Here is a 26769-nt window from a genome sequence, read left to right as displayed (position 1 = left end):
CATGCACCTGTAGTCCAAGCTACTTGGGAGGCTGAGGCGGAGGTTGCGGAGAGCTGAGATCACACCGCTGCTGCTGCACTCCAGCCTGGGCGAAAGAGCGAAACTCCGTCTACAAAAAAAAAAACAAAAAAAAACAAAAAAACAGGTGGGCCTGCTGTCTCCCTCTGTCCTGCAGGAAGGGGGCATCAGGGGCAGACCAGAGGACAGAGTTGACTTATGGAGAAGAAATGCCTGATCGGGAGGGTCAGGATGGGTTCCTCCCATCACAGGTCCAGAGGCAGCTCAAGTCATTCCCTCACCCTGGCCCTTGAAACAAAGGCGGGTTGCTGGGAGGGAGGAGATGGAGCAGGTGCATCGCTGCCATCACTTCTGGCTGAGAACTCTTCACAACCCCTTGAACAGCAAGTCGGTAGCACCGTGCTGAGAAGTCCGGGCATGCCAAGGTTGAGCAGAAGCCTGTGTGAGGTCACGGTTGCAGGTTACAACCAGGCAGTGAACACCCCACAGCTCACAAAGCAGAAGTGCAGTTACATAGGCCAGCGAGGGTCCCGTGACAGGGGTCAAGAAAGGGATTCCGAGGCCAATAAGCCCTCCTTTCTCTTGGCATTTTGGGAATGCCATCTCTGCTGCTCCGTGGCCCGCAGAGAGCTCAGGACTGCGCTGAGCCAAGGCCTCCCAGGGTTCGCCTGCTGTGCCTTCACTGTTTCAGTCAGGGACTTGCCAGGTATGGAGCGCCATTAAGGCCACCCTTCCCCTTCCCGGGCCTCCAAGAACCTTGCAATTATTTGTAAAAAAAAAAAAACAAAAAACAGGTTAATGCTGTTCTTCTCTCATAAATATCTTGTTTGCTTTAATTTCTATTAGAAAAGTATAGATGTTTGTTGCAAAGGATTCAGTCAATGAATAAGAATGTAAAAAAAACTCACTGTCACAGATCACAATTATTAATGGTTTTCTCTCACTTCTTAGAGACTTTTTCCTATGCATATGCAAACACATTTCTAATAGAAATGGGATTACCATGCACATTTTCTACAACTTGATTTTTCCTCATAACAGTCTATCTTGGACATCATTCCATGCCAGTATATTCAGATTATTTCATTTGTTTCAATAGCTGCTTGGGTTCCATTAAAGGGACATAATATAGTTCATTTTGCGGATTTGTGGACATCATGATTGTTAATACTTTTTTATGCTTAGTGCTGTATACGGTCATCTTTTTATGTGTATCTCTATACCTCAGTGCCAATCAATTTTTTTTTAAGAGTCTGTTTAGGAGCATTAATTTAGCCCCAGAGAGGTTGCTCTGCAGATAGTATGTTTTGTTTTAACAGGAAAATAAAGCAGGCTCATGTTCCACAGCTATTCTGAGCTGCCCATGTTTCACTACTTCTCCATTTCTGACTGAATATGCTGGAGAAATATGTGGTCTTGGTAACTCTTTCTTTTTACCTCTAAATTTTAAGGCCTCCAGGTTTTGACTGCCACCATATGCATTTGTCCTCATTGGTAGGCCTTTAGCCAACTCTGTTCCCCCGTGTGTTGCAGCGTCTCTCCTTTGCTTAGTAATCGTGTCTTTCAAACTGTAGCTCCCTTACAGTGGTGTTGACACATGGATTAATGCTTCCAAAATGCTTTGAAGATCAGTTCTTTGTATCACTTTATAATATGATCTGACTCATATCCTGGTCTGACTTACCGTGGCATGTACTTACTCACATCCTATACACAGAAATAGCATATAGGTTCCAGCCAGTCGGCGGTCCCTGCCACACTGATGGACACAGCAACAGGTGGGGAAGGACCCAGAGCCACAAGCGATGACAGCACGACGGGCCACAGCCGTGGTTCCCAAGCCCGGTGCCACACAGTGTTAGGGGCACAGCTGGTGATGAAAGTCACTCAGCTGACATTTTCAACACATTTACCCCAAAGAATACGTAGTGTTGTAAAGCAGCTTCAGCTCAAACGATCGCAAACAGTGCCGCATTCTCACATAGGCTCACACCTACACCCAGCTTCATAAGACCAGCTTCGTAAGCCCACAGCCCCACCTTTGCCAGAAATTAACGTCAACATGGGATAATAGACTGGGTACAAATTGTGACCCCACAAGATGTTTAAAGCATCCCCCACTGACTTCACTGGCGGGTCTTTGCCTCCTTTACGGGCCTCATGCCTGGGAAGGAGGAAAGGTGGCCGCTGGTGTGCTGCCCTCGAGTGCTCTGCCTTTCCCCTTTGTGCAGTTGATGATTAACCCTCAAAAGCTGGGCACAGTGGCTGGGCACAGTGGCTCACGCCTGTAATCCCAGCATTTTGGAAGGCCGAGGCAGGAGGATCACTTGAGTTCAGGAGTTCAAGACCAGCTTGGCCACCATAGTGAGACCTCATGTCTATTTATTAAAAAAAAAAAAAAAAATACATAGCGTTCCAGGGGAGTAAATGTCATCTAAATCTCCTGTTTAGGAGCTGTATAAATGAAACTCATGAGGGCAATTGATTTTGGAGCAATTTTTACTGTGCTACTCCATATGAAAACTCCTTACCCCTCAAATGTTCCTTAGCTCAAATTACAGTTAGCAGAAAGTCTTCTTTTTTTTTTTTTTTTTTTGAGACGGAGTCTTGCTGTGTCACCCAGCCTGGAGTGCAATGGCATGATATCGGCTCACTGCAGCCTCCGCCTCCCAGGTTCAAGCGATTGTTCTGCCTCAGCCTCCCGAGTAGCTGGGAAAACAGGTGCCCACCGCCACATTCAGCTAATTTTTGTATTTTTAGAAGTGACGGGGTTTCATGATGTTGTCCAGGCTGGTCTCAAACTCCTGACCTCAGGTGATCCGCCCGCCTCGGCCTCCCAAAGTGCTGGGATTACAGGCGTGAGCCACCGCACCTGGCCATTAGCAGAAAATCTTTAAGGACAACAGACTAGGTTAGTTTAGTTACTAACCTGTAGTTTTCCTGGCTGACGTGAAGTGTTGAATTCCCATCAAGCAAGGATAAAAATGTTCTTATATATTTATAATAATAATATTCTGATCAAGTAATAGCTTCCCAAAAGTCCTACAAACATTTCTTCTTTTCTTGTATTTTAGTAGCCAATGAAAGAATGTTTGGATTTCTGCGGTTTTCTAAATTGCTTTATTGAAGTGTGTAGGTAAATCTGAGTTGGTTCACTCTTCAGAACGTCCTTTGCCCTTGACCATAGTAGCCAGGTGTTTGACTCTGCGATGAGAAGAAAGAGCACCTTTATCCACGCACATAGCGTTTTCCTTCCCACTCGACCTCTTATCATGCTGGCCCCTGAAATACTGTTTCCTAGAATACTATTGAGCTCATGCTGAACGTAAACATAATCTAGGATTTATTTCTAGAGTTAGCATGAACACAAGTGTGTTCCCAGCTACTTAGGACAAGCCTCTGGATTCTGACTCCAAACGTAACATCCTTTGAAAAATTATAATGTAGCAACTGGTATGCTTGTCCATCTGTTTAGCACATGGCATGTTCAAGGTGCTGTTTTAGCCACAGATTATTCCTATGGTTTCTTGAGAATATGAGGTTTTGTGTAGCCTTCAATAGACTTGATTTTAGTAACAAAAATAGTGCAGCTTTTCCCTTTTAAAAATTTAAATAACTCTAGAAGGAAAAAACTCTATCTAAATTCTGTAACAGATCGACTTATTCTCTCAGGAACAACAGCTGTCAAATGAAAATTCGAGAGTGTCTTTTCCTGATGTTTAAGCCCTTGCCTCTTAATCCCAGCCTATTAATTATAAACCAATGAATAGAACTGAGAAGACAATGAAAAACTAAAAGGACAGAAAACGCCCTGCTAGTAAAAGTTGGAGACAGTAATAGTACATGAAACCGGGAGGATCTAACTGCACTTCAGATGACATGACAGGCAATAACAGAAGCTCAGAATCACTGATTACCATTTTAACATTTATATACAGACATCTTTAAGTCCCCCTAGGCAATGTTAAGGAAAGTCCTCAAGCACCAAAAAGGTGCCTGAGCAGTGATACAAACAGGAACAGGCTGTTTCAAGGGTCTGCTGACACAGCTGAGGGGCTCAAACGCACTACAGGTTGAACATCTTTAAACTGAAAACTGAAAATCCAAAATGCTCCAAAATCCAAAACTTTTTGACATGATGCCACCAGTGGAAAATTCTACATCTGACTTCCTGTGACGGGGCACAATCCAAACTTTGTTTCATGCACAAAATTGTTTTAAATGTTCTATAAAATTACCTTTAGGCCATCTGTAGATGGTGTCTATGAAGCATAAGTGAATTTTGTGTTTAGGCTTGGGTCGCATTCCCAAGCTCTCTCATTATATACATCCAGGTATTCCCAAATCAGAAAATCTGAAATGCAAAGCCTTTTCGGATAAGGTTTCCTCAACCCATATCTCAGAAGAATCGACAGAGCTAGGAAACGGGGCCTGGACATCCAAGCTGTGACTAAGAGGGGTGCAGAAAAAAATGAAAAAGGCACCAAGAGACCACAATGAGGGAAGTACAAACGCATCTACTTTTGAACTTTGAAGACAAAAGACCGGATTTTGAAGCTTGCCCAGGAAAGGAGAGAGAACAGTTACAGATGTCCAGATAAGAATGACTTCCCCTCTCGGCTTTGGTAACAAGAAGGATTTGAGAGGAAAACACACACATATGCAAAAAAGGAATGACAGGCAATAACAGAAGCTTTTTTCCTAAGAGATCAGGAACCCTCAGTTCCCTTCCTTTGGTCTATGTGTCTGTCCTTCCGAAGGGCTGTTGTTGATGAGAGCCCGGCTGGAGAGATGGGCAAGCTCGCTGGCCAGCCAAGGCAGGGTGCTGTGGGCCGGTGTGCAGATAAAGTGAGACGAAGACATGACACTCTTACCACAGCCTCTGCCTGGCGCAGAGTCAAGGGAGAGATAACCGTGGCTGCCCTTCCTGTCGGTATCTCTTCTAGACAGCAGAAAGAGTGTGTGAAACAACAGAGAGAGATATGTGAGTTCAGGGCCCTTGGAGGAAAGGGAGCTGTGCGTGTGGCTGGAACACGAGTCCACGGCAGGTGGTGCACGTGGCAGTAGACTCGAATTTGTCCTGAAGGCCACACGGAATACTGAGGGGTAGGAGGTATGGGAGGATGTGGTAGAGAATTCTATAGAATAGAACATGCAGCCACAGGCTCGATCATGAAGCCATTTTTGTATTTAGAGTTTGCATTCAGTGACCTGACTGTGAGCTTTGTCTGGATTTGGCAGTGACAGAAAAGTATCCATCCCTGGAGGGGGGGCCCAGGCCTGCTGATTTGTTGGCAGATCCTGTTTTCCAGCCAGGGCTAAGGCCGGTCTGAGGCTGGGTTGTGAGGTCCTGGACATCACTAGCCACTTGGGCCTCTAGCAGGAAATCCTGATTTCTTTTTGTTTCGGGGAAGTTTTGACAAACGCATCCAGACTCCTTTTCCGCTGGTGCCACGGGAAATTCCACACCACAAGTGTTGCTGCTTCCGGCCCTGATGTGAGCATATCACCACCATGACTCACAGCAGCATTCGCCAGCCCTGGCAGCTATTTTGAGTTTTTGTTAATGTATCAAATGCATTATTGATTGTGAGAAATGACTGTTTTTATCTAAACTTGAAACTTAGTCTTTTACATGAAAAGAAAAGTTTTATTTGATGGGGAGAAGGACACTTCACTTACTTTGCGTATAGAGCATTTCATTTTTATGTTTATGATATAAAACATTTCATGGGATATCTCAGACATTGAGATACAGAGATTAATCAGAGAAAAACATTTGCTCCTTTCTCTTTTGAGTAATAATAATAATAGCTAATACTCTGATAGTGCATTAAGTGCTTTCCACATATTATTAACTCATTTGCTCCTCACAAAAACTCTGTGAGGTAGGAGCAGTTATCCCATTTTATAGACGAGAAGACTGAGGCACAGAGAGCTTAAGTAATTTGCTGACAATCATGTAGCAAGTATGGTAGCTTGTCTTAAAAGATGCTGCCTCCTCCCACCACCACGCCAGGACCCGTGCCTCCCAGCATTTGTGCCTTGGGAGTTTTCTGTCCATGCGTCTGGATTGACCTTCTAACTCACTTTTGGTTAGTAGAATTCTGCAGAAGTGATACTTCATGATTTCCTAAGTCTAGGTCATAAGAAGCCCTGCAGGTTCCACCTAAATCTGTTCAAGTGTTCATTCTGTGGGAAGCCAACTGCCATCTAAAAAGTCCAACAGTAGTTGTCATACTGTGACTGAGGCCGCCATATTGTGAGGGAAGCCCAAGCTAGCCACAGGGAGAGGCCAAGCGGCCCAGGCAGCCTGCTTGCCTGGTCCAGCTGAGCTGTGAGTGAAGGGGCCATCACAGAACCAGCTCAATTGGGCTGTCAGGTGACTCCAGCCCCAACTGCCATCTGACTATCACCTTCTGACAGACCCCAAGCAAGAACCCAACTGAGCTCAGTCAACTCACAGAACCACAGAGAAAATAGAAGTTATTGTTTAAGCCACTACATTTTAAGGTGGCTGATGACCAACATAGCCAACAAGTGGTTGAATGGGATTTAAACCAGGGCATCTGGTTCCAGAGTGCATGCTGTTAACCACAAGAGACGTGGATGCAAACCAGGGCAAAATGCAGCTGCCAGTCACACACCTGGAGAAGGCAGCAAACCCCATGAGAAAATGTAACTGATGCTTTCCCCCAACAACATCAAATCTTCTATTTTTTTTCCTTTGGCAATTTTTGGTGATACTTTTGCTTGGAAAAGAGTACACACTACCTTGCATTCTCACTCATAGGACAGTGGAAAGGCGAAAGAGGTTTTCTTATGTCGAATGTCTGCTGTGCATCCCGCTCTGCTAGGTGCCCCCTGGTCAATTTCTTAAGCACCTACTACGTGTCAGGTACCAGGTGCCTTAGGTTTCACAGCAACAGGAGACCTCATGGCTGCCTTATGAAGCATGCACTCGGGGAGATAGAGGAGCCAAAACACAAAACAAATGCACCTGAAACAAAGACATGTCCCACAGCAAGGGGTGGGCAGTCAGGGAGGGCTCTCTGAGGAGGTGGCATTTAGGCTGGACATAAAGAATGGAGGGTTTGCCTGGCAGAGAGTTGGGGGAAGAGCTCTGCAGCAGGAGGAGCTGCATCGGCAAAGGCAGAGGGTAGGTGAGACCTGGCAGGTTCGGGGAAGGCGGAGGCTAGGGAGCAGCCAGGAAGTGGTGGGTGATGAGATCAGGAGGCCCCCCTGCCACCTGCTATGAGCCGTAGGCCCTGGGGAAGTGCATAGATTTTTCTCGGAGAGTGCCAGGAAGCCACTGAAGGATTGTCTCTTTCAACCTTCTATTGATTACCTAGAATTATTAGGAATGTCCAGGTCTTCCTGTACTGGGCAGGAACAGCCCTGGGCCTGCCACTGAGTTCTCTGGACGCGTTTGGTTGCTGGTTTTTCTCTTCCCTTGGGCCATGCGATTGCTGTCATTTCCTTCTGTGTTATACGTGTGGCATACGTGTTCTAGGCCAGCCTGTCCCTGCTGCTCCCTTCTGCACTGGAGTCCACACGGCTGCAAATGATGCTCGGAAGACTAGCGCGGTGAGCCCCAGGGTCCACAGACAGTTATCACCTGGGGAGCTGTTAAACTGCTGCTTCAACCAGGCAGAAGGGCTCACACCTGTAATCCTAGAACTTGAGGCCGAGGTGAGAGGATCACTTGAGGGCAGGAGTTCCAGACCATCCTGGGCAACATAGAGAGACCCAGTCTCTACAAAAAATAAAATACATTAGTTGAGTGTGGTGGTGTGTTCCTGTAGCTCTGTCTCCTTGGGAGGCTGAGTCAAGAGGATCCCTTGAGCCCAGTAGTTTGAGGTTGCAGTGAGCTATAATTGTGCCACTGTACTCCAGCCTAGGTAACAGAGCAAGACACCATTTATTTAAAAAATAACTGCTTCCTGGTACACGGTTCAGGAACATATGGGCAGGGTCCAGAGGGTTCTGATACGGGGGGGCCCATTTTGAGGAATCTGGGTTAGGGCTGAGCCACCACTCCTGAGCCTGAGCCTGTCCCTCCTACATACCCTGCCATCCCCAAAACAAGTGAAAGAAGGGGCTGGCAAACTTGGAGAACCTACCGAAACCGACCTGGGCTTTGTCCTGCATCTCTGTGTGCCCCAGTGTAAAGGCTGCCCTCTCAGAGATCAGAGGGGAGGACTTGAATGAGAGAGATGACAGGGTGGGGCAGGCTCTGTGACTAACCAGCCTCCTCCCAGGGCAGGGCTTTGGAAGGAAGCAGAGGTGGCTGCCCCGCAGGAGTCACCAAGTGACCCGGTCGGCCTCATGGGCGTCTGACAGGGAGGGTGTGAGGCCTGATGCTGGGTCCTCTGCCTGTGCCTCACTGCTTGCAGGAGCACCCCTGCCTAGCCCACTTCGGAAGCTAGGATTTTTAGAAACCCCTAACGAAAATAAAGAAGGAATTTTTTTTTAAGTTTTCAGGTGCATTTTGAAACATTTAATAACCTTCCCTGGTGTTATGGGGACGTTCCTGTTACACAGCCTCAATCCCTGTTGCTAGAGCTGGTAAAGCCCCTCTCCCTCCTAATCACTGGGCACCAGTGGAGAACCCCCAGCCTAGAAGGTGGGAGGGAAGGATTATAAATGCAGGATTCTAGGTGGAAGAGAGGTAGTAGGCAGTCCATGCCGAGAAACACTGGCCAGGCACGTTTCTCCCTGTCCCCGGCTCTTTCTCTCACCAGCTAGGCGACCTGGGCGAGTTACTTCCCCTCTTGGAGCTTCATTTTCCCCTGCTCTAAAACAGGGGAAAGTACTTTCTCTCGGACAGTGGGATCTTACAAGGATCTGAATGATCTGTGTTCATACCTAAGCGCTCCATAGATATCAGCCGTTCCTGTTATCTATGAAGCACAGAGTGGGAGGGAAACAGCAAAAGGCCCTGCCCAGGATACACAGGTGGCTCGAATTCAGGTTTCATGTACCTGTGCCCGGCAGGCATCTCGACCATCCAAACAAGCCGGAGGATGTGGAAACGCTGAAAATAACAAGGCTTTCAGGGAGCGTCTGTGTTTTCCTTAGAAAGACGGAGGGAGGTGGGGAGATGCAGGCACACTCCTGTGGGCCCTGGAGGAGGCTGACCTGAGCTTGAATCCCAGCATGGGGCCCTGTGAGCCTCTTTCCACTTTCATAAAGTAAGGGAATTTTCCTTCCCAGGGTTGTTTTGAAGATACCATGTGTAAACCATTTAACGTGGATCATGATTAATAACTGGTGATAGGGGCGGTCATGATTCATGTTATAGAACTGGGGTGGTCCCAGAATAGACGGGCCCAGCTCAGAGGGCCCGCTCGGCCAAGCGCTCAGCATTTCTCAGGGGAGGGCAGAGGATGGCCGAGTCCTGGGACTCGGACAAGGGCCTTACTCTTCAGGAGATCAAAAGCAGGGGCGGTGAGGGTACGTGAAGTATTTGGGGCTGACCGTAGAGCTACGGAAAGCCACGAGAATGCAGGCAAGGACTGGAGCTGGGAAACCTGCTGAGGAGAATGACCTGGGAGTGGTGTTCTGTGGCTGAGGGGCCCGGCTTCTGTCACTCCTCCAATTCTTTTTGCCATAATCCTCTTTCTTGTATCTAGGGATATTTCTCACATGTGCCCTGATGCAGTTTCCTCAAGAAACCTCCATTCACCTGTAATCTTAGTCTCTTTCTCAAAGTCACCTCCAGCTGGAATCCAAATCGAGATACAAAACACAGATCAGACCATGTATGCAGTGTTTCGCCTTTTTCTGAAGCGCCCTGCAGTGGGTACGTGTGTGTGTGCTTGGGACAAAAGGCTACAAAAAGATAGTGAAGATTGTCCCACCCATATCCCCCAGTTTCTCTCCCAGAGCAGACCCTGTCTGCAGACCCTGGGGCTCCTCCCAGCTCACCCACCCACTCCCATGGAGCCCTGGCAGGATTCACTCCACTGCCCTGTGTCGTGATTTTCCCACTTGTAGTAAATCTTGGAGCTTGTCCTTGTCTGTACTTTGGAGCTGCCTCCCACAGTCCATCATATAGATGGACCAGAATTAATAGGTGGCATCCTTTTGGTGGGTGACATTCAGGCTCTTCCTAATCTTTTGCTGTTACAAACAGTGCCACAGTGGATGTAGACAGGTTAGCATGTATAGTGCAAGTGTATACAGTTGGCACAATGTGCAAATGTATCTTGAAAAGTGCCGAGTAGGGAGGAGCTTAAAAAAAAAGAAATTGCTGGCCGGGTGCAGTGTCTCATGCCTGTAATCCCAGCACTTTGGGAGGCTGAGACAGGCGGATCACAAGGTCAGGAGTTCGAGACCAGCCTGACCAACATGGTGAAACCCCATCTCTACTAAAAATATAAAAATTAGCCGGGCATGGTGGCTCATGCCTGTAATCCCAGCTACTCAGGAGGCTGAGCCAGGAGAATCACGTGAACCCGGGAGGCAGAGGTTGCAGTGAGCCGAGATTGCACCACTGCACTCCAGCCTGGGTGACAGAGCTAGACTCTGCCTCAAAAAAAAAAAAGAAAAAAGAAAAAAAATCGCTGAGTAGATTTGAAGTGTTCTTACCACAACAAAACAAGTATGTGAAGTAATGCATATGTTAATTAGCTCAATTTAGCCATTTCACAATGAATGCCTATGTTATTTTGTTTTATTTTAATTTAATTTTACTTTATTTTATGTTTTATTTTATTTTGAGACAGGATCTCGAGGCTCTGTCGCCCAGGCTGAAGTGCAGTGGCATGATCACAGCTCACTGCAGCCTTGACCTCCTGGGTTCAAGTGATCCTCCCACCTCAGCCTCCTGAGTAGCTGGGACTACAGGTGCATGCCACCATGCCCAGCTAATGTTTTGTATTTTTTGTAGAGATGGGATTTCACCTTGTTGCCCAGACTGGTCTCAAACTCCTAGGCTCAAGTGATTCACCTGCCTCTGCCTCCCAAAGTGCTGGGATTGCAGGCATGAGCCACTGTACCCAGCCTCAGTGTATACATATTTCAAAACAGCATGTTGGACATGATAAATATATACAATTTTTCTTTATCGATGTAAAAAAATAAATGAAATAGAGACTAATCCAAAAAATGTGCAGATGTAACTCTAAGATGCATTCCTAGAAGTGGAATTTTGGAATCAAAAGGAACTGTGGTCTTTTTATGTTAGCTGGTGCCAAAAATGCCACTGTGGAAGGCACGCCCGTTTACACGCCCACCATCTCATTACAATTCTAATTTTCATTCCTCATGGTTAGTGTGGTTGAACGTCTTTTCACATATACCTTTCTAAAGTATTTCCTTTTCTGGAGGTATTTGACTGTTTTGAAATACTATTGGTAACTACATGGACTTCTTTTAGCAAATAAGTGAGTCATTTTTTTTATAAGGAGCCCCGTGTGGATTCCCATGGTTTCCACTGACTGGGTCTTTCTTTCCATCTGTGACGTAAGCCCAGAAATAACTGTCTCTGAGTAATAGTTTGGCTTGAGGAGCCGGTTAGCTGATAACTTAATTGCTAGAGCTGGTCTGCAGAGCTGGCTGTTGTCCACAAGCATGCAGGACACTTGTGCAATGCCAAGATGTTTGAAAAGAGGAACAGGGCAGGGCGAGGGGCAGGGTCTTCAGGTCAGAAGTTGCTTTCCAGCCCTTCTTGACCCCAGTTGTCATCCCCTTGGTTTAACATTTCTCTTTAGAAAACTGTAACCTGAAGAAACATTACCTTTGCCCTTCTGAACCACAGAATGACAAGACGCATTGTCACGGTCAAAGCCTTGTTTATAAATGTTTGGCCTCATCACATTTGGGTGGAGTCTGTTGGCATTTTGCCTCAAGAAAATTCAGTGCAAGTAATGTTTGCCAAGCTAACTCCGTCTGATTTATAGACATATTGTATGAGACTTTCTTGGCTGACTTATACACAAAGCCCACTTGAAAAATGAGGAATGGACAATTTCCATGTGCGTGACACGGGATTCCTGGATCTGTTCATCCTAATATATAACAATATCAGAAGGTTAGATGGGGTGACTTCTTAAGCATCCTTGGAAGTCATTCATTCCACAACCCTTCCTCGGATAGTTTCTTTCAGTATAGGGTTGTTTGGAATTGGATGACAATAAGTTAAACTTTAGGGCAACTAATTATACCTATAGAAACATTCAAGGACCATTGGCCGGGTGCGGTGGCTCACGCCTCTAATCCCAGCACTTTGGGAGGCCAAGACGGGCAGATCACAAGGTCAGGAGATCAAGACCATCCTGGCTAACACGGTGAAACCCCGTCTCTATAATAATGCAAAAAATTAACTGGGCGTGGTGTCGGGCACCTGTAGTCCTAGCTACTCGGGAGGCTGAGGCAGGAGAATGGCGTCAACCCGGGAGGCGGAGCTTGCAGTGAGCCGAGATTGCGCCACTGCACTCCAGCCTGGGTGATAAGCGAGACTCCATCTCAAAAGACAAACAAACAAAAGAAGAAACATTCAAGGACCTTCAAATCTGCCCAAATGCTATAGCACATGAATCCAGTGGAAGGGATGTAATAAAATGAAACTTATGGTTTGATAATGGTGTCATTTAGAGTTGTTCATTCAGTATTCCTGTAGCCATCTGAAGGGTCATCTTAGGCTGGCACCGTAACTAGTTTGTGTCTGTACTATACAGATGCTGAGCTAAATCGATTTTCCTGGGAATTTGACTTTTTATTTCAAAGAAGCTTACTGTTTGGAACCACCGTATATAGCTAAAATTTAAGATCCAGAAAGAATCCTTATTGATCATCTGACTCACAGCTATAGAAACTGAGGCCCAGCAGAATGCAATGGTTAAGCCAGGCTCCAGGACTTACAGGATTTTCTTGTTACGTTTTTTACCAACTTCCCTCTCCAGCAAAGAGCCTAAAATGACTGATAATACCGAGTTGCTGTCTTTCTCCAGGGCTCAGCCTTCTTTAAATGGGCCTGCTTCTTCATCTGATATTTCATCTGAGATGGAAAGTGAGATACGAAACCCAATTTTCCCTTTCACTTGGTCACATGCCCAGAAGCAGCAGCGTTCAGTGGCCTGAGTAATGGCCTGGAACCTTCCTCTGTTCCCATGTCTGTGGCGTGGCATGAACCTGTGAAATGGGGCTCTCCCGCCCTTGCCCTGGAGGGGCCTTCAGGGACAAGTGGCTCACCCATCTGTTATTGTCACAACATCCCCCAGAGGAAGGAGGGACAGGCTGTGAGGTTAGCTTGTTTATTTTATGAGGAAACAGGCACAGAAAAATTAATTTACAGAGTTTTGGGCAAAATCCCAAAGGAACGAGGAGTAGGAAGAGCAGAGAGCAGATAAACAGCACAACGCCGTCCCGGGCACGCCTGGTTCTTGCTTTTACTTAAAGTAGGTTCAGTGGCCACACCCACTTCAGGCTAGGTACCGGGAGACAACCTTCGGGGTTTTCTGGTAGCCAGTTACATTCTCCGAGAGGTGGCCATTACCAGCTGAAAGCTTTGAGGTGAACTCACATCCAGCCTCTGCAAAAGGAGCCTGGGAACCTGTGTTCCCTCTGGACAGTCTCCCAGACCGGGTTTGGTATCAGCCCCTCCCCGCCACTGCCCTGCGTCTGGTCAGCTGGGGAGAAGGGGGCAGGGAGGAGAGAAGGCCGGTGGGGCAGAGCCATTCATTCTGTGGCTTATTTTGTCATCAGCAGTTCCCATTGCTACCGCTGATTGGGGGCCGCCTCTTCCTCGGGGGTGTAGTTGCTGAGATACTGCTTCCCCCTCAGGGTGGTGCTCGGCACACCCAGCATAGCCTCTGGCAGGAAAGTGCTGGAATTACCTTCACCAAAAGCGCCATTGTAGAAGAAAAAGAACAACCTCCTCAATAATAATACAAGTGGGCCAATCATTTTTACAATATGCATATTTGTTTTCTTGATATAAAAATAATATATATTCATGGTAGAACACTTAGAAAAACACAAATCGAAAAGGAGAAAATAAAGTACAGTCACCTCTGATTCTACCATCCTGGTGCACATATGGTGCAGCGCAGTGGGTGAAAGCACAGGCTCTGGGATCCGAGACCCTCGGTTTGAATCTGGGCTCCCCTGAGAAACAGCTGTGTGCCTTGGATCGGTTATTTAACCTCTCTGAGTCTTTTTTCTTCCCCTGTAAAATGGGGGTAATAAAAGTACCTACTTCGTGGGATTGTTGCAGGGATTACAAGATTGTAGTGATAATGGAGCTCACAGGGCAATGCAGGAATGTAGTAAGAGCTAAGTAAATATTTACTGCAGTTATTGATTTATAGCTATCATTTTGCTCTCAGCCAGGAGGACATTTTCAGAAGCAACCTTTTCTAGTTGCAAAGTAAACTCAGCCTGGAAACAATGCAGAGACTCCTTGCCCTGAAGTGACTGTTATTATTAACTAAAGGGACTCTTTTCGAAAGTGCATTTATAATAAATACCTGATTGATCCCAGGTAGTTGATGTTTACTTTGAGATGATTTACACTTCCCCACTTAGTAACAACCCTTTTTAGAAACGCATACCACTATTTAAGCAACTAACCCTGCCAAATTGCTAAAAATCGTTACATTTCTTGTTCAAGTGAATTCACTTGATCAATTTTACTGTATTATATTGTGATAAGAACACTTATGAAATCTACCCTCTTTACACATTTTTAACTATCCATTACAAGCACAATGTGGCTATAGGCACAGTGTGGTCCCACAGATCTCTAGAACTTACTCATCTTGCCGAACTGAAATTTTATGCCGGTTGATTACCAAAGCCCCATTTCCTTCTCCCCACAGTCTCTGGCAGTCACAGTTCCCCTCTCTGATTTTGTGTGTTTGACTATTTTACATGTCTTATACAAGTGGAATTAGGTATATCTGTCCTTCTGTGATGGGCTTATTTCACTCAGCATGTTTTTTTCCTCAAGGGCCATCCATGTTGTTGCATATTGCAGAATTTCTTTTTTAAGGCTGGATAGTATTCCACTGGGTGTGTACACCACATTTTCTCTATCCATTCATTCATTGATGGATGCTTTTGTTATTTCTACATCTTGGCTATTGCCATTAAGTGTCCATCAATGAATGAATGGATAAAGAAATTATGCCAATAATGCTGAAGTCAACATGGGTGTGCAGATATCTCTTCAAAGTCCTGATTTCAGTTCTTTTGGACAAATACCCAAAGTGGGATTGCTGGATGATACGATAGTTCCATTTTTAATTTTTGGAGGAATAAACCAAATGTCTTGAACACCTACTGTGTTCAGTAGTAATTCCAGGGCTTGTAGTGGTGAATATAATAAGGAGTGGAGTCTCTACCCTCAGAATTTCTGTCTTATAATCAGCAAATTTATATACCATTTCAGAGTATAAGTGCTACAAAGGAAATTCATTAAAGCCATAAGACTCTGTCCCCCAGGAACCTGATTTGATCGTGTGAGGCATCTGCAGTGGGCCTTTGGGTTACAGACACAGTGAAGACTTGGCCCTGCTCTCAGGCTGCGACAGACCCCATCAGGAGGAAACAGGAAAGGCAGTTCTGTTCACTGGGTGGGGAAGGCCACCCAGAGGAAGGTGCCCCAGAGGGATGAGTGGCTGTAGATGGAGAAGAGGAAAGGGCATTCCAGGCAGAAAGAAAGGCCTGGGCAAGGGTGTGGAGACAGGGAAGTACAGGATGCTACTGGGGAATAGCAGACAGCCCAGTGTGGTTTGTGCAGTGGAGAGGGTGGGGCTTAGTAAGAGACTATGGGCAAAGGTTGAGAGTTGAGGCAGAGGCCAGTCATGGAGAATCTGTTCTGTAAACATTTATTTTAGAAGTAATCAGGGACACTCACAGTTTTGGAGATTATCTCTGGGTTCTAAGAAGGGGTGGGGATGGAACCTGGATTGGTGAGGATGGAACAAGAAGGCACTCTTGGTGCCTGTCTCGGGCTGGCTGCTCACTGCACTGGGTGCTGGAGGGACACAAAGGTGAACATGAAGCCAGGAGAGCCTGGGGTTGCACAGACAGAGCCACACAGAAAGTGCTGGGGGCAGGGGTAGGAATGCCCACATGGAACTGGAGCTGCTAACTCTGGGAGGGGTGGGCAGGGCCTCGAAAAGAGGAGAGATTTGAGCAGAGTCAGGCAGTGTTCCGTCACCACCACAGGCAAGTGGCCCTGCCCACCACAGGAGTGGGAGGAGGGACATGGCAGGAGGGGCCCAGCTGCATTTCTGCCTGTGCTCCATTGCCTTGCATCCTTTCATTGACACACATCTATCTTCCTTCCTTCCTTTCTTGCTTGCTTGCTTGCTTGCTTTCTTTGTTTTCTTTTCCTTCTTTCTTGCTTGCTTGCTTGCTTTCTCTTCTTTTCTTTCTTTCTTTCTTTCTTTCTTTCTTTCTTTCTTTTCTTTCTTTCTTTCTTTCTTTTCTTTCTTTTTAAATATAGACAGGGCCTCACTCATCCAGGTTGGTCTTGAACTCCTGGGCTCAAGTGATCCTCTTGCCTTGGCCTCCCAAAGTGCTGGGATTACAGGTCTGAGCCACCACACCTGGCCATAGACACACATCTTGTTTAAAACTCATAATTAGAAACTGGCTCTGAAAATAAATTTAAGCATTATTTTTGTCTTGTTCTATTAAAAATAGACTGCCAAATTTGACCTGAGCCAGGGAGCAACTGTTCTAACCCCTTATACCATTTCCTGGTGGTTCTTTCTCCGGCCAGGATGGAGGACCACAGTTTCCACAGGGGCTGTGACGGGAAGCCCTTGATTGGGTAGAAGGGGCTCCTTCCTTCCTGCCCCCTCCCTTTGTTCCCAGAACGTAGAGCCGGGAATGCCAATCTGGGATCTTCCGCAGGGCAGATTCTTTCTCCTAGTTCCCCAAGCTGTGCAGCTTTTGGGTCCTTTGGCAAAGAAAGAAACTATATTTTGAAACAACAGGACTAATTACATCTCTTTTTTGTTCCATACTAATAGTTTTCACTGGAAGGTCTTAAAGAATTGAAATTTCTATTGCATGAATAAGTGTTGAAAATATACTGAGCACTGTGGGATGGTTCTATGGTTATGTTGAGTCCTGCGCCCACAACACACACTCATACGTGCAAACACACATAGGTCCAGATCGGTCCATGCCCCAGGCCACGTTGCATTGTGCCTAGCTGAAACCAATTCTCACAAACTTGGAGCATTCTCACTCCTGATCTGTCACCATGAGAGGCTCTCATCACTTTGGCCAGAAATCAGGATGCAGGTTAGCCGCTTCGAGTGGTTCTTAAGGCCGATTTCCTCTAAAGCTTTAAGACTTCTACCTTAGCTTCGTTCATCTCCATATACAGCCAGCTTAGGTATGTAGCCCCTTGATGAACAGATTTCAACTTCCTGGTCCATTCAGCAGTTTGTGGAGATGTGTATCTTTAAACAAGTTTAGCAGCCTTGGGTTTTTTCTTTCTTTTCTTCCTATTTACTTTTGCTTTTTAAGTCAATTTTGTAGAAGTATAACATATGATTAAATGCACCTTTGTTTTTTTTTGAGATGGAGTCTCTCCCTGTCACCTAGGCTGGAGTACAGTGGTACAGTCTCGGCTCACTGCAACCTTCGCCTCCCGGGTTCAAGCGATTCTCCTGCCTCAGCCTCCCGAGTAGCTGGGATTACAGGTACCCGCCAAAAATTAGCCTGGCTAATTTTTGTATTTTTAGTAGAGACAGGGTTTCACCAAGTTGGCCAGGCTGATCTCGAACTCTTGACCTCAGGCAGTCCACCCGCCTCGACCTCTCAAAATGCTGGGATTACAGGCATGAAAAATGCATCTATTTTATCTAATTGTACAGTTTGGTCAATTTGACACATTTGCATACTCATGTGACCACGGCCATCATCAAGTTATAGAAACTTTCCGTCACCCTGAGACGCTCCCTGTTTGTCCGTTCCACTCACCAGCTGGGCTCCCGTCACAGCCAGCCACTGCCTGCTTTCTGTCACCATAGTTTAGCTTTGCCTGTTTTAAAATCTCATAGGAATGGAATCCCCCAGAAAGCACTCTCTGGTGTCTGTCTTCTTTCACTCAGCATAATGTGTCTGACATTCAGCCATGCAGTTCATTCAGCAGTTCATTCCTCTTCACGGCTGAGTGGTATTCCACTGAATAGTTGTGCCACCGTGTATCCATCCCATCCTGTTGAGGGACATTGAGATCACATCCAGTTTGGGGCTTATAGAAGTGTGTCCCTCGGTGACCGTTCCAACCATGTCCTAGACACTCCATGATTACTCACCAATCCATTTTTCACTTTTGTCTTTGAAGTGTCTTGTAAAATTCCAAGATGTTCAGTGTACTCTCAATGTCCAGAGACATGTGTTCCAAAAGATTGTTTAAAGCCAGTATTGGGAATTTTCAACAGATTTTTTCACAGAAAACATTCAGTCCTCTCAGAAGCATTGACTGAGACCTTCTCCTAGTCAGCACTGTTCTGGGCTGTGGCCAGCAGGTAAGAAGGCCTACCCTTATGGCTCACAGCCCAGCAGGGTTGTGGGACTCCTGTAGGATCCCAGAACAACAGGGGCCGCTTCTCAGAGGACACAGAGCTTGGTCTCAAAGGCTGAGTCTGAGCTGTTGTGTCTCTACCCAGCACTGAACACCAGGTGGATGCACCTATGAACTGGGCTGTCTGTAAGAACTGAACAATGCACATCCAGACCAAACACAGTCCACTCAGAATTGTAAAAACACTATATAGGCCAGGCACGGTGGCTCACACCTGTAATCCCACCCCTTTGGGAGGCTGAGGCAGGAGGATCACCTGAGCCCAGGAGTTTGAGACCAGCCTGGTCAACATAGTGAGACCCATCTCTATAAAAAATTGTTTTAAAAATTAGCAAGGCATGGTGACGCACACCTGTGATCCCAGCTACTTGGGAGGCTGAGTCAGGAAAATTACTGACACCAGGGAAGTCAAGGCTGCAGTGAGCCATAATCACCCCACTGTGCTCCAGCCCACATGACAGAGTGAGACCCTGTCTTAAAACAAAGGTCAGGTGTGGTGGCTCACGCCTATAATCCCAGCACTTTGGGAGGCCGAGGCAGGTGGATCACGAGGTCAGGAGATCAAGACCATCCTAGCCAACACGTTGAAACCCCGTCTCTACTGAAAATACAAAAAATTAGCCAGGCGTGGTGGCTGTGCCTGTAGTCCCAGCTACTCGGGAGGCTGAGGCAGGAGAATGGCGTGAACCCAGGAAGCAGAGCTTGTATTGAGCTGAGATTGCACCACTGCACTCCAGCCTGGGCAACAGTGCATGACTCCATCTCAAAAAAAAAAAAAGAAAAAAGAAAAAAAAAAAAAAAAAAACGCTATGCAGACCAAACAAAACAGCAGCTGAGCACCACATTCAGTCTGAGGCCTGTTGGTTTCCAACCTTGTTCTAAGTGATCGCTTCCTTCACAGGCCTAGTTAGCACTGCGTAGCTAACCTCTAGTGTTCCTGGGAACCTAACCACCCTCTAGTAGAACCTTTGGAAACATTCATTATTTTTATCCTTCTGGGTACAAACGTGCCCTGCTTTATCCCAGCCAGCGTGGGTATGTACAGGACTTTCCCGAGCTGGGGAGTGTCTGTGATTAAAATCATAGATTCAGTTGAGGAGCAAGCTGGAAGCTTTAAGACCTGCTGGTAGGAAAGGAAGGCCACTGGGCTTCTGTGAGTCTGCTGCTCCATTGACCGCAGATGAGCAGCGTTTTTGTTCCCTTGGTATCTTGTTATCTTCTTCTGAGCACTGATTCTCTCACTCATCAAGCATTGGTGCACTGTCACCTTTACCCTAAATAATTTTCTTTCCTTCTATAACTGCAGACTGTGCTTCTCCCACAAATATTTCTTGCATCCCCACTGTGTGCCAGGCACTGGATACAAAGATTTTTAAAATAACCAGTAGATAGCATTTTGGACCGCTTTCTAGATGCCAAGGTGATTCTAAATGCTTCACTTATATGAACTCTGCAGCTCCTGAGGCCTGTGGATACTATTATCAGTCCTAGCGTAGCCCTAAGACACTATTATTACAGATGAGGAAATGAAGCACAGAGAGGTGAAGTAACTTGCCCAAGGTCACAGAACTAGTAAGTGATACAGCCGGGAAGGTCCCAGGCAGTCTGGGTCCAGGGCCCACATTGTCCACCACTATCTTGTGTGACCATGATGAAGACATGGTTCCTACGGTTAGAGAATATATAATCTAATGAGAGAGACCAGCCCATCCCTCTGATTTTAATACCCTGTGTGAAGTGGTGCCATAGGCAGCACAGGCAAGGGAACTCAGGATGGGGAGCAGTTGAAACCAGAGTAACCACAGCTCACATTTGCTGAAAGTTAACAAAGTCTCAATGCCATGAAAGCATTTCTCATGTAATTACTTAACAACTCGATCTTACAGGTGAAAAAAACTGGAGCTTAAAGTTATATAATGTCGCCGGGCGCGGTGGCTCAAGCCTGTAATCCCAGCACTTTGGGAGGCCGAGACGGGCGGATCACAAGGTCAGGAGATCGAGACCATCCTGGCTAACCCGGTGAAACCCCATCTCTACTCAAAAATACAAAAAACTAGCCGGGCGAGGTGGTGGGCGCCTGTGGTCCCAGCTACTCGGGAGGCTGAGGCAGGAGAATGGCGTAAACCCGGGAGGCGGAGCTTGCAGTGAGCTGAGATCCGGCCACTGCACTCCAGCCTGGGCGACAGAGCGAGACTCCGTCTCGGAAAGAAAAAAAAAAAAAAAAAAGTTACATAATGTCTAACTTAATCAAAGTTGGCCCAGATATTTTGAAGAATGACTAGGATTTGGGCTGGATCTCTAGGCCCGGTCTAGACCATAGAGGAAGGGTTTGCCAGGGCCAGGGCCCAGCATGGGCAAGAGCAGGGAGCTTGGGTGAGTTTTAAAGTCCGTCTTCAAATAAGCATGTTTCAATTCTGCATTTCCTGGACCTGTGATGCACCACCTAAACATCTATTGGTAACTTTTTGAAATAAAAGGAAATAATACTGCTTTAAATGTATTTGATTTGTTTTGTTGCTTGCCAACCAACAGGAACATAAACCTATCTGTACAATTCCCCCACCCTGGTATTGAGTCTAGACAGTGATCCTCAAACTGCACCACGCATTGCAGTCATCTGGGGAGCTTCTAAGTGCAGACCGCCAGGCTCAGTCCCCGGGGTTCTGATTCAGTGGTTCTGGGGAGGGGCCTGGGAGTCTAAATTTTAGCAAAGCCCCTTATTTCATTCCAATACAGGAACAGGCTTTGAGGATCTGTGGTCACTAGGTCCTTCTGAATGACTGTTTTCCTTTAGCAGGCAGACTAAATGATATGTTGGGAGTTAGATCCGCTGGGATTTTTGGGTAGCTAGGTCTTTGGTGCCTGAGTCCTCCATGATGCAAGAATCAAGCAGACCTATTCAGCCTTAGGAGGAGGGAGACTCTGACACATGCTACACCACAGATGGATCTTGAGGACCTTATGCTGAGTGGAAGAAGCCAGGTGCAAAAGGACACTTCCATGAAGTACCTAGAGTAGTCCGATTCATAGAGACAAAAAGTAGAATGGTGGTCGCCAGGGCTGGAGAGAGGAAGGGAGAATTCGTGCTTGATGGGTTCAGAGTTTCCGTTGGGGGAGGTGAAAGAGTTCTGGAGCTGGGTGGTGGTGATGGTTGTACAACAGTGTGACTTATTTAATCCCACTGTGCAGTACGCTTAACGTGCTTACAGTGGCAAAATAATCCTGACTTTGTAGGGGGAGGTGGTAAGCAGACCAGCCTCTCCCAGCGTTGATCATTCCTTGCTCTCTTTTGGACACGGCGATTTCTACTCCTTTGACTGTGTTGCCTGATGTGTGACAGGCAGTCCTCTTACACCTGCTCGGGGACAGAACAAACACAGCTCTGCCTACCTGTACTTCTCGAACTGTATTAAGCTCTCGTTGTTGCTTTAACACAAGAAAATATGGATATACACCTGTCCTGCAGACATGAGTATTGGCATCACTTACAGTAAACTTAAATCTGGCAACTCTGTTCCTAATAACTTTTGATTTCACTATAGCATTGAAATGGAATCTTTTTAAAAAATACTTAAATTAACTGTTGGGAACTCCAATTTAAGTTAAAGTTTAAACACAAGTGTTGCAATCAAAGCTAACCATTCAACCCAGGCGGCCCCGAGAGGAAGAGAGACTGCATCTGCACGGCTGAGTTGTGGCGAGCACGGCTGGGTTGGCACGAGCACAGCTAGTGACAGCTGTGTTTCAGTTTGGGCGGCAGGTTTCTTTCGGAACTGACAGTAAGAGGTCAGTTAAATGGGGGTGAGGGGAGGATTGTTTACCAACTGTGGTTCTTTCTTTCTTTTTTTTTTTTGTGTCTGTGTGTGTGTGTGTGAGACAGGGTCCCACTCTCTCACCCAGGCTGGAGTACAGTGGTGTGTCCATGGCTCACTGCCTCAAACTCCTGGCCTCAAGTGGTCTTCCTGCCTCAGCCTCCCAAGTAGCTGAGCCCACATGCATACGCCACCACGCCCAGTTAATTTGTTTTTATTTTTTGTAGAGACAGGGTCTCACCATATCGCCAGGTGGTTTCAAACTCCTAGCCTCAAACAGTCCTCCCGCCTCTCCCTCCCAGAGTACTGGGATTACAGGCATTAGCCACCGCGCCCAGCCCTATCATCGCTTTCAATAGCAAACCAAAGAAGCTGATTCTAACTAATTTAAGTAGGAAAGAAAATGTTTTGGAGAATTTTTCACAGGATCAATGGGAAAGTTGGAGAACTAGGCTTAGAAAAGAGTTAGGAAGCCGCCGCCACCGTGAATAAATTCTTATTTTCACTGTGTCTTTGTGTCATTTCCCTAAGGTTCAGCCCTCCTCTCTGGTGGAAGGAGGTGAATGTCTAACTCTAGATCACATGCCTATGCCCCAGCTTGCTAAGGAATGGGGCGAGGGACTCTCTGCCACACCTTCAGCCCCACAGCCCGTAAAGGATACCCCCCGACCCAACAGGAAGGGTATTCAGCAAAAGCAACTCACGTTCACTCCATGTGCACCCTGGACACAGCGTTTTCTTTGATTTGTTTCTGAACCTTCAGACACCCCAGCTGGTCGCCAGGAAGACCACGTGGGTGAGTGGTCAGGTCAGCATGGTGAATCAATCATCTCTCCTGGAAAAGCAAGGCCCCATGCAGGTCCATCTTCCACCCCAGCAGGGTGGCTCCAAAGCATCTTCCCGGCACCCAGCGAACAGCCAGTTCATTCATCCTCTGAGGACCTACAGTCCTGTGGGCTAGGGCTGTCTGTGCACACGTTTGTCTCAAATGACGGTAGCACTTTGTGTTACCCTAGGGGGCAGTTTGTTCTGGCCTTTCGGGACAGAACTCAGAGTGAAACCTTGACTCTAAATCTTTGCATACTATGTGTGACCCTGTCAGTAGGTTTTTGATTTTTCTCTGACCTAAACTGGCTGTTGACAGCAATGAAAATAAACTCTGGCCCACATTCCGAGAACGGCCTTTGTCTTCCTTGTCCCCGAGGAGTCAGGGAGTGCGCAGTGAGACAGAACAGAGAAATGAAAAGCATGAACTGGAAGTATCCACGCGTGTAGCGGCATAAACACCACACTCCGAACAGCGGCCTCCTAGTGGGGGGAAGGACTCGGGGAGGGGTGCACGGGGGGCTTCAGCATTACCGAGTGTCTTGTTTTCTTTATGAAAAATGGACCTGAATCCAGTTGGCTTGTTCAGCTATTCCTCTAACACCTGTTCTTCAAATGCATGGAAACCTCAGTCCGCAGACCCTCTTTATTTTCACCTAATAGATTGTTCCCCTCAGATACTTCCTCCTCTGCCTTAGATCCACACCTTCTCCACCCCCACGGCCAACCAGGGTCTCACAATCGCCGTTGACGTTTTTGTATTTGTGCTGTAGTCTGTATCCATGGATGGCTGAGTATTTTGTATTTTAGCATTTTACGTGAATGTTACCATGCTGTACATATCCTTTTGAAACTAAGTTTTTACTCTTGTTCTTTTCTGGAGATTTGCCTGTGATGACAAGTGAAGATCTCGATCCGTCTCACCACTGTATTTTGTTATCTGAAGAAACTAGACTTGGTTTTAAAACGTATCTGAAATAGCAAACAAAGCAAAGTGTCAACATTTGTTAAAATTATGTGACAGGTACATCAGCGTTCATTATATGACTTACAGATGTTTACGTATGTTTGAAAGTTTTCAAAATCTAAAAGAAGAGGGGAGACAACCCCTAGCGTGGGGGTCAGGCAAGGGGACATCTCAGCACTAGCTGGGCTGGATTGAGACTCTGCTTCTGCAACTGATGAGACTGAGATGAAAAGTCAACTTCGTGGGCTTGGCCTCCGCTTGTTTGCTTTTCGTGGGAATCTGCCTCCCTGGGGAAAGGCCGGAGAGCCTTGACCTTGGGCTGAAGAGTGTTTACGCAGCTGCATGATTTGTGGAGCTGGCCAGAATAGGCTGAACAGAATTTGCTCTGGGCCTGGCCATTTTAAAAAAAGAAATTGGCAAGAGACCATTTTACACAATGACTGTGAGATGTAATATTTTTAAAATATTTATAATATACCTGAGCTATAAATAGTCCAAAGATAAATATTCCATCACAACACCTGCTGGGCCAACCTTTGACCTCCTCAGCACTCTACAAACTTGGGTTAATTGAAGGTGAAACCTCTTCTGTTATGCTTACAGGATACCCCATGGGACGCCAGGTGGCCTCTGGTTCTCTTTCTTCTCTATCTGGGCTTTCAGAAAAGTGAGACTTTTCAGAAGTAGGATCTTTTGACCCATGGCCTGTGTTTTTACAAAACCACTGATCAATTTTGCCATCAAGCAAAAGGTCTGTATTAGGTGAAATAAAACACTCATGAGGACCAAATGAAATTGCAGATATGGAAGTCAGCAATTCCCAAAGCGACCATGAGCCCCATTCTATTTCCCCCGTCCTCCTATGGAAGGGCTCCCCAGGTCCTTCCCGCCCAGATTCATCCAGACCATGATTTTCAAGTCACCAGGCCTCCACTGCCTCCAGGCTGGAGACAGGGCTGTCTCCCTGGCAGCTGCTGGAGAGCGAGACTGTTCCTGAGCCCTCCAGGAAACATGTCTCCGGCAGCAGTGGCCACACTGATGTGTCCTTCTCTCCACCCAGGCTATGACTTCTGCCAGGTCCTGCAGTGGTTTGCCGAGAGGGTGGACAGGATCATCCTGCTCTTTGACGCTCACAAGCTGGACATCTCAGATGAATTCTCAGAGGCCATCAAGGCCTTCCGGGGCCAGGACGACAAGATCCGTGTAGTGCTGAACAAGGCCGACCAAGTGGACACGCAGCAGCTGATGCGGGTCTACGGGGCCCTCATGTGGTCCCTGGGCAAGGTCATCAACACGCCAGAGGTGCTGCGCGTCTACATTGGCTCCTTCTGGGCGCAGCCCCTGCAGAACACAGACAACCGCCGGCTCTTCGAGGCCGAGGCCCAGGACCTCTTCAGAGACATCCAGAGCCTCCCCCAGAAGGCAGCGGTGCGCAAACTCAACGACCTCATCAAGCGAGCCAGGCTGGCCAAGGTAAGCCAGGAGACGCCCTGCACAGAGGCCAGGGGCTGGGACTCTGCTCTCTCCTCTCCGGAGGCAGGGTGGGTGGGAGGAGGCTCCGTTCCAGAAGGCTTAAGGAATGAACACGCCCTAGGTTAAGAATACAGCCTCAAGGTCAGGTGGCCCTGCTGACACCCTGGCTCCTGGCCCTGCACTCCTGGGCAGGTGACTAACGCTGTTCTCCAGTCTGTACCATGGAGCTAATAAGAGCACTTCACAAGGCGCTTATAAGGACTTGGGGTGACAGTTTGTCAGTGTGACAGAGCACTTGGCATAGTGCCTGGTGCACAGGGAGGGGGTCAGTCAGAGCACCCGCTACATGGTAGCTGTTAGGATATCAGGATGATAGGAATATAACCAGCCAAACCTGAGAGAGGTGGCACTGGTGAGACCAACGGGATGCTGAGAGGCCACTGCTAGTCCCCATGCACCAAAGGCCAGTGTTACCTCCTAGATCCAGGGGAGCCCTGGGGAGAAGTTTGGCTCAGCCTTACCCTTGGAGTGTGCTGGTTTTGGGTCACAGCCCATCCTCATTCTGGGCTGCGGGCTGTGAGCCTGCATGCCTGGGCTCCTGGCTCCCCTGCCTCATAGCTGAGCCTTTCAGCAGCCCCGGGAGTGTGTGCCCAATGGGGCAGTGAGAGGCGACCTGCTGACATCCCTCAAGTGGCAGAGTCAATTCATGTCTCCAAAGAGAGAAAAGCATATCCCTCCTCCAAGAGAAAATATAGAGAAAAAAAATGGCTCTTTAAAAAATATGTGCATGTTCCATAAAATCATTGTCCTCTAATGCTGGAAGTGCCCTTAGAGTTTTGTTTTGTTTTGTTTTGTTTTGAGGCAGAGTCTCTCTCTGTCACCCAGGCTGGAGTGCAGTGGCCGGATCTCAGCTCACTGCAAGCTCCGCCTCCCGGGTTTACGCCATTCTCCTGCCTCAGCCTCCCGAGTAGCTGGGACTACAGGCGCCCGCCACCTCGCCCGGCTAGTTTTTTGTATTTTTTAGTAGAGACGGGGTTTCACCGTGTTAGCCAGGATGGTCTCGATCTCCTGACCTCGTGATCCGCCCGTCTCGGCCTCCCAAAGTGCTGTAATCC

At 47.1% G+C, this 26769-nt stretch overlaps 1 protein-coding gene across 1 annotated transcript in view; it reads left to right on the top strand.

Annotated features, from left to right (window-relative positions):
- Positions 1-26769, top strand: part of EHD4 (EH domain containing 4) — a 77274-nt gene that overhangs the window by 29458 nt on the left and 21047 nt on the right. The window contains exon 4 of the mRNA XM_025390751.1: positions 25242-25654. Within this exon, the coding sequence (XP_025246536.1) occupies positions 25242-25654 (413 nt within the window). The remainder of the gene's footprint in view (positions 1-25241; positions 25655-26769) is intronic.

This window comes from Theropithecus gelada, chromosome 7a (assembly GCF_003255815.1).
Source record: "Theropithecus gelada isolate Dixy chromosome 7a, Tgel_1.0, whole genome shotgun sequence".
NCBI classification, from domain to species: Eukaryota; Metazoa; Chordata; class Mammalia; order Primates; family Cercopithecidae; genus Theropithecus; species Theropithecus gelada.
Note: the sequence above shows the minus strand (reverse complement) of the source record. Positions and strands in the feature narration are given on the sequence as shown.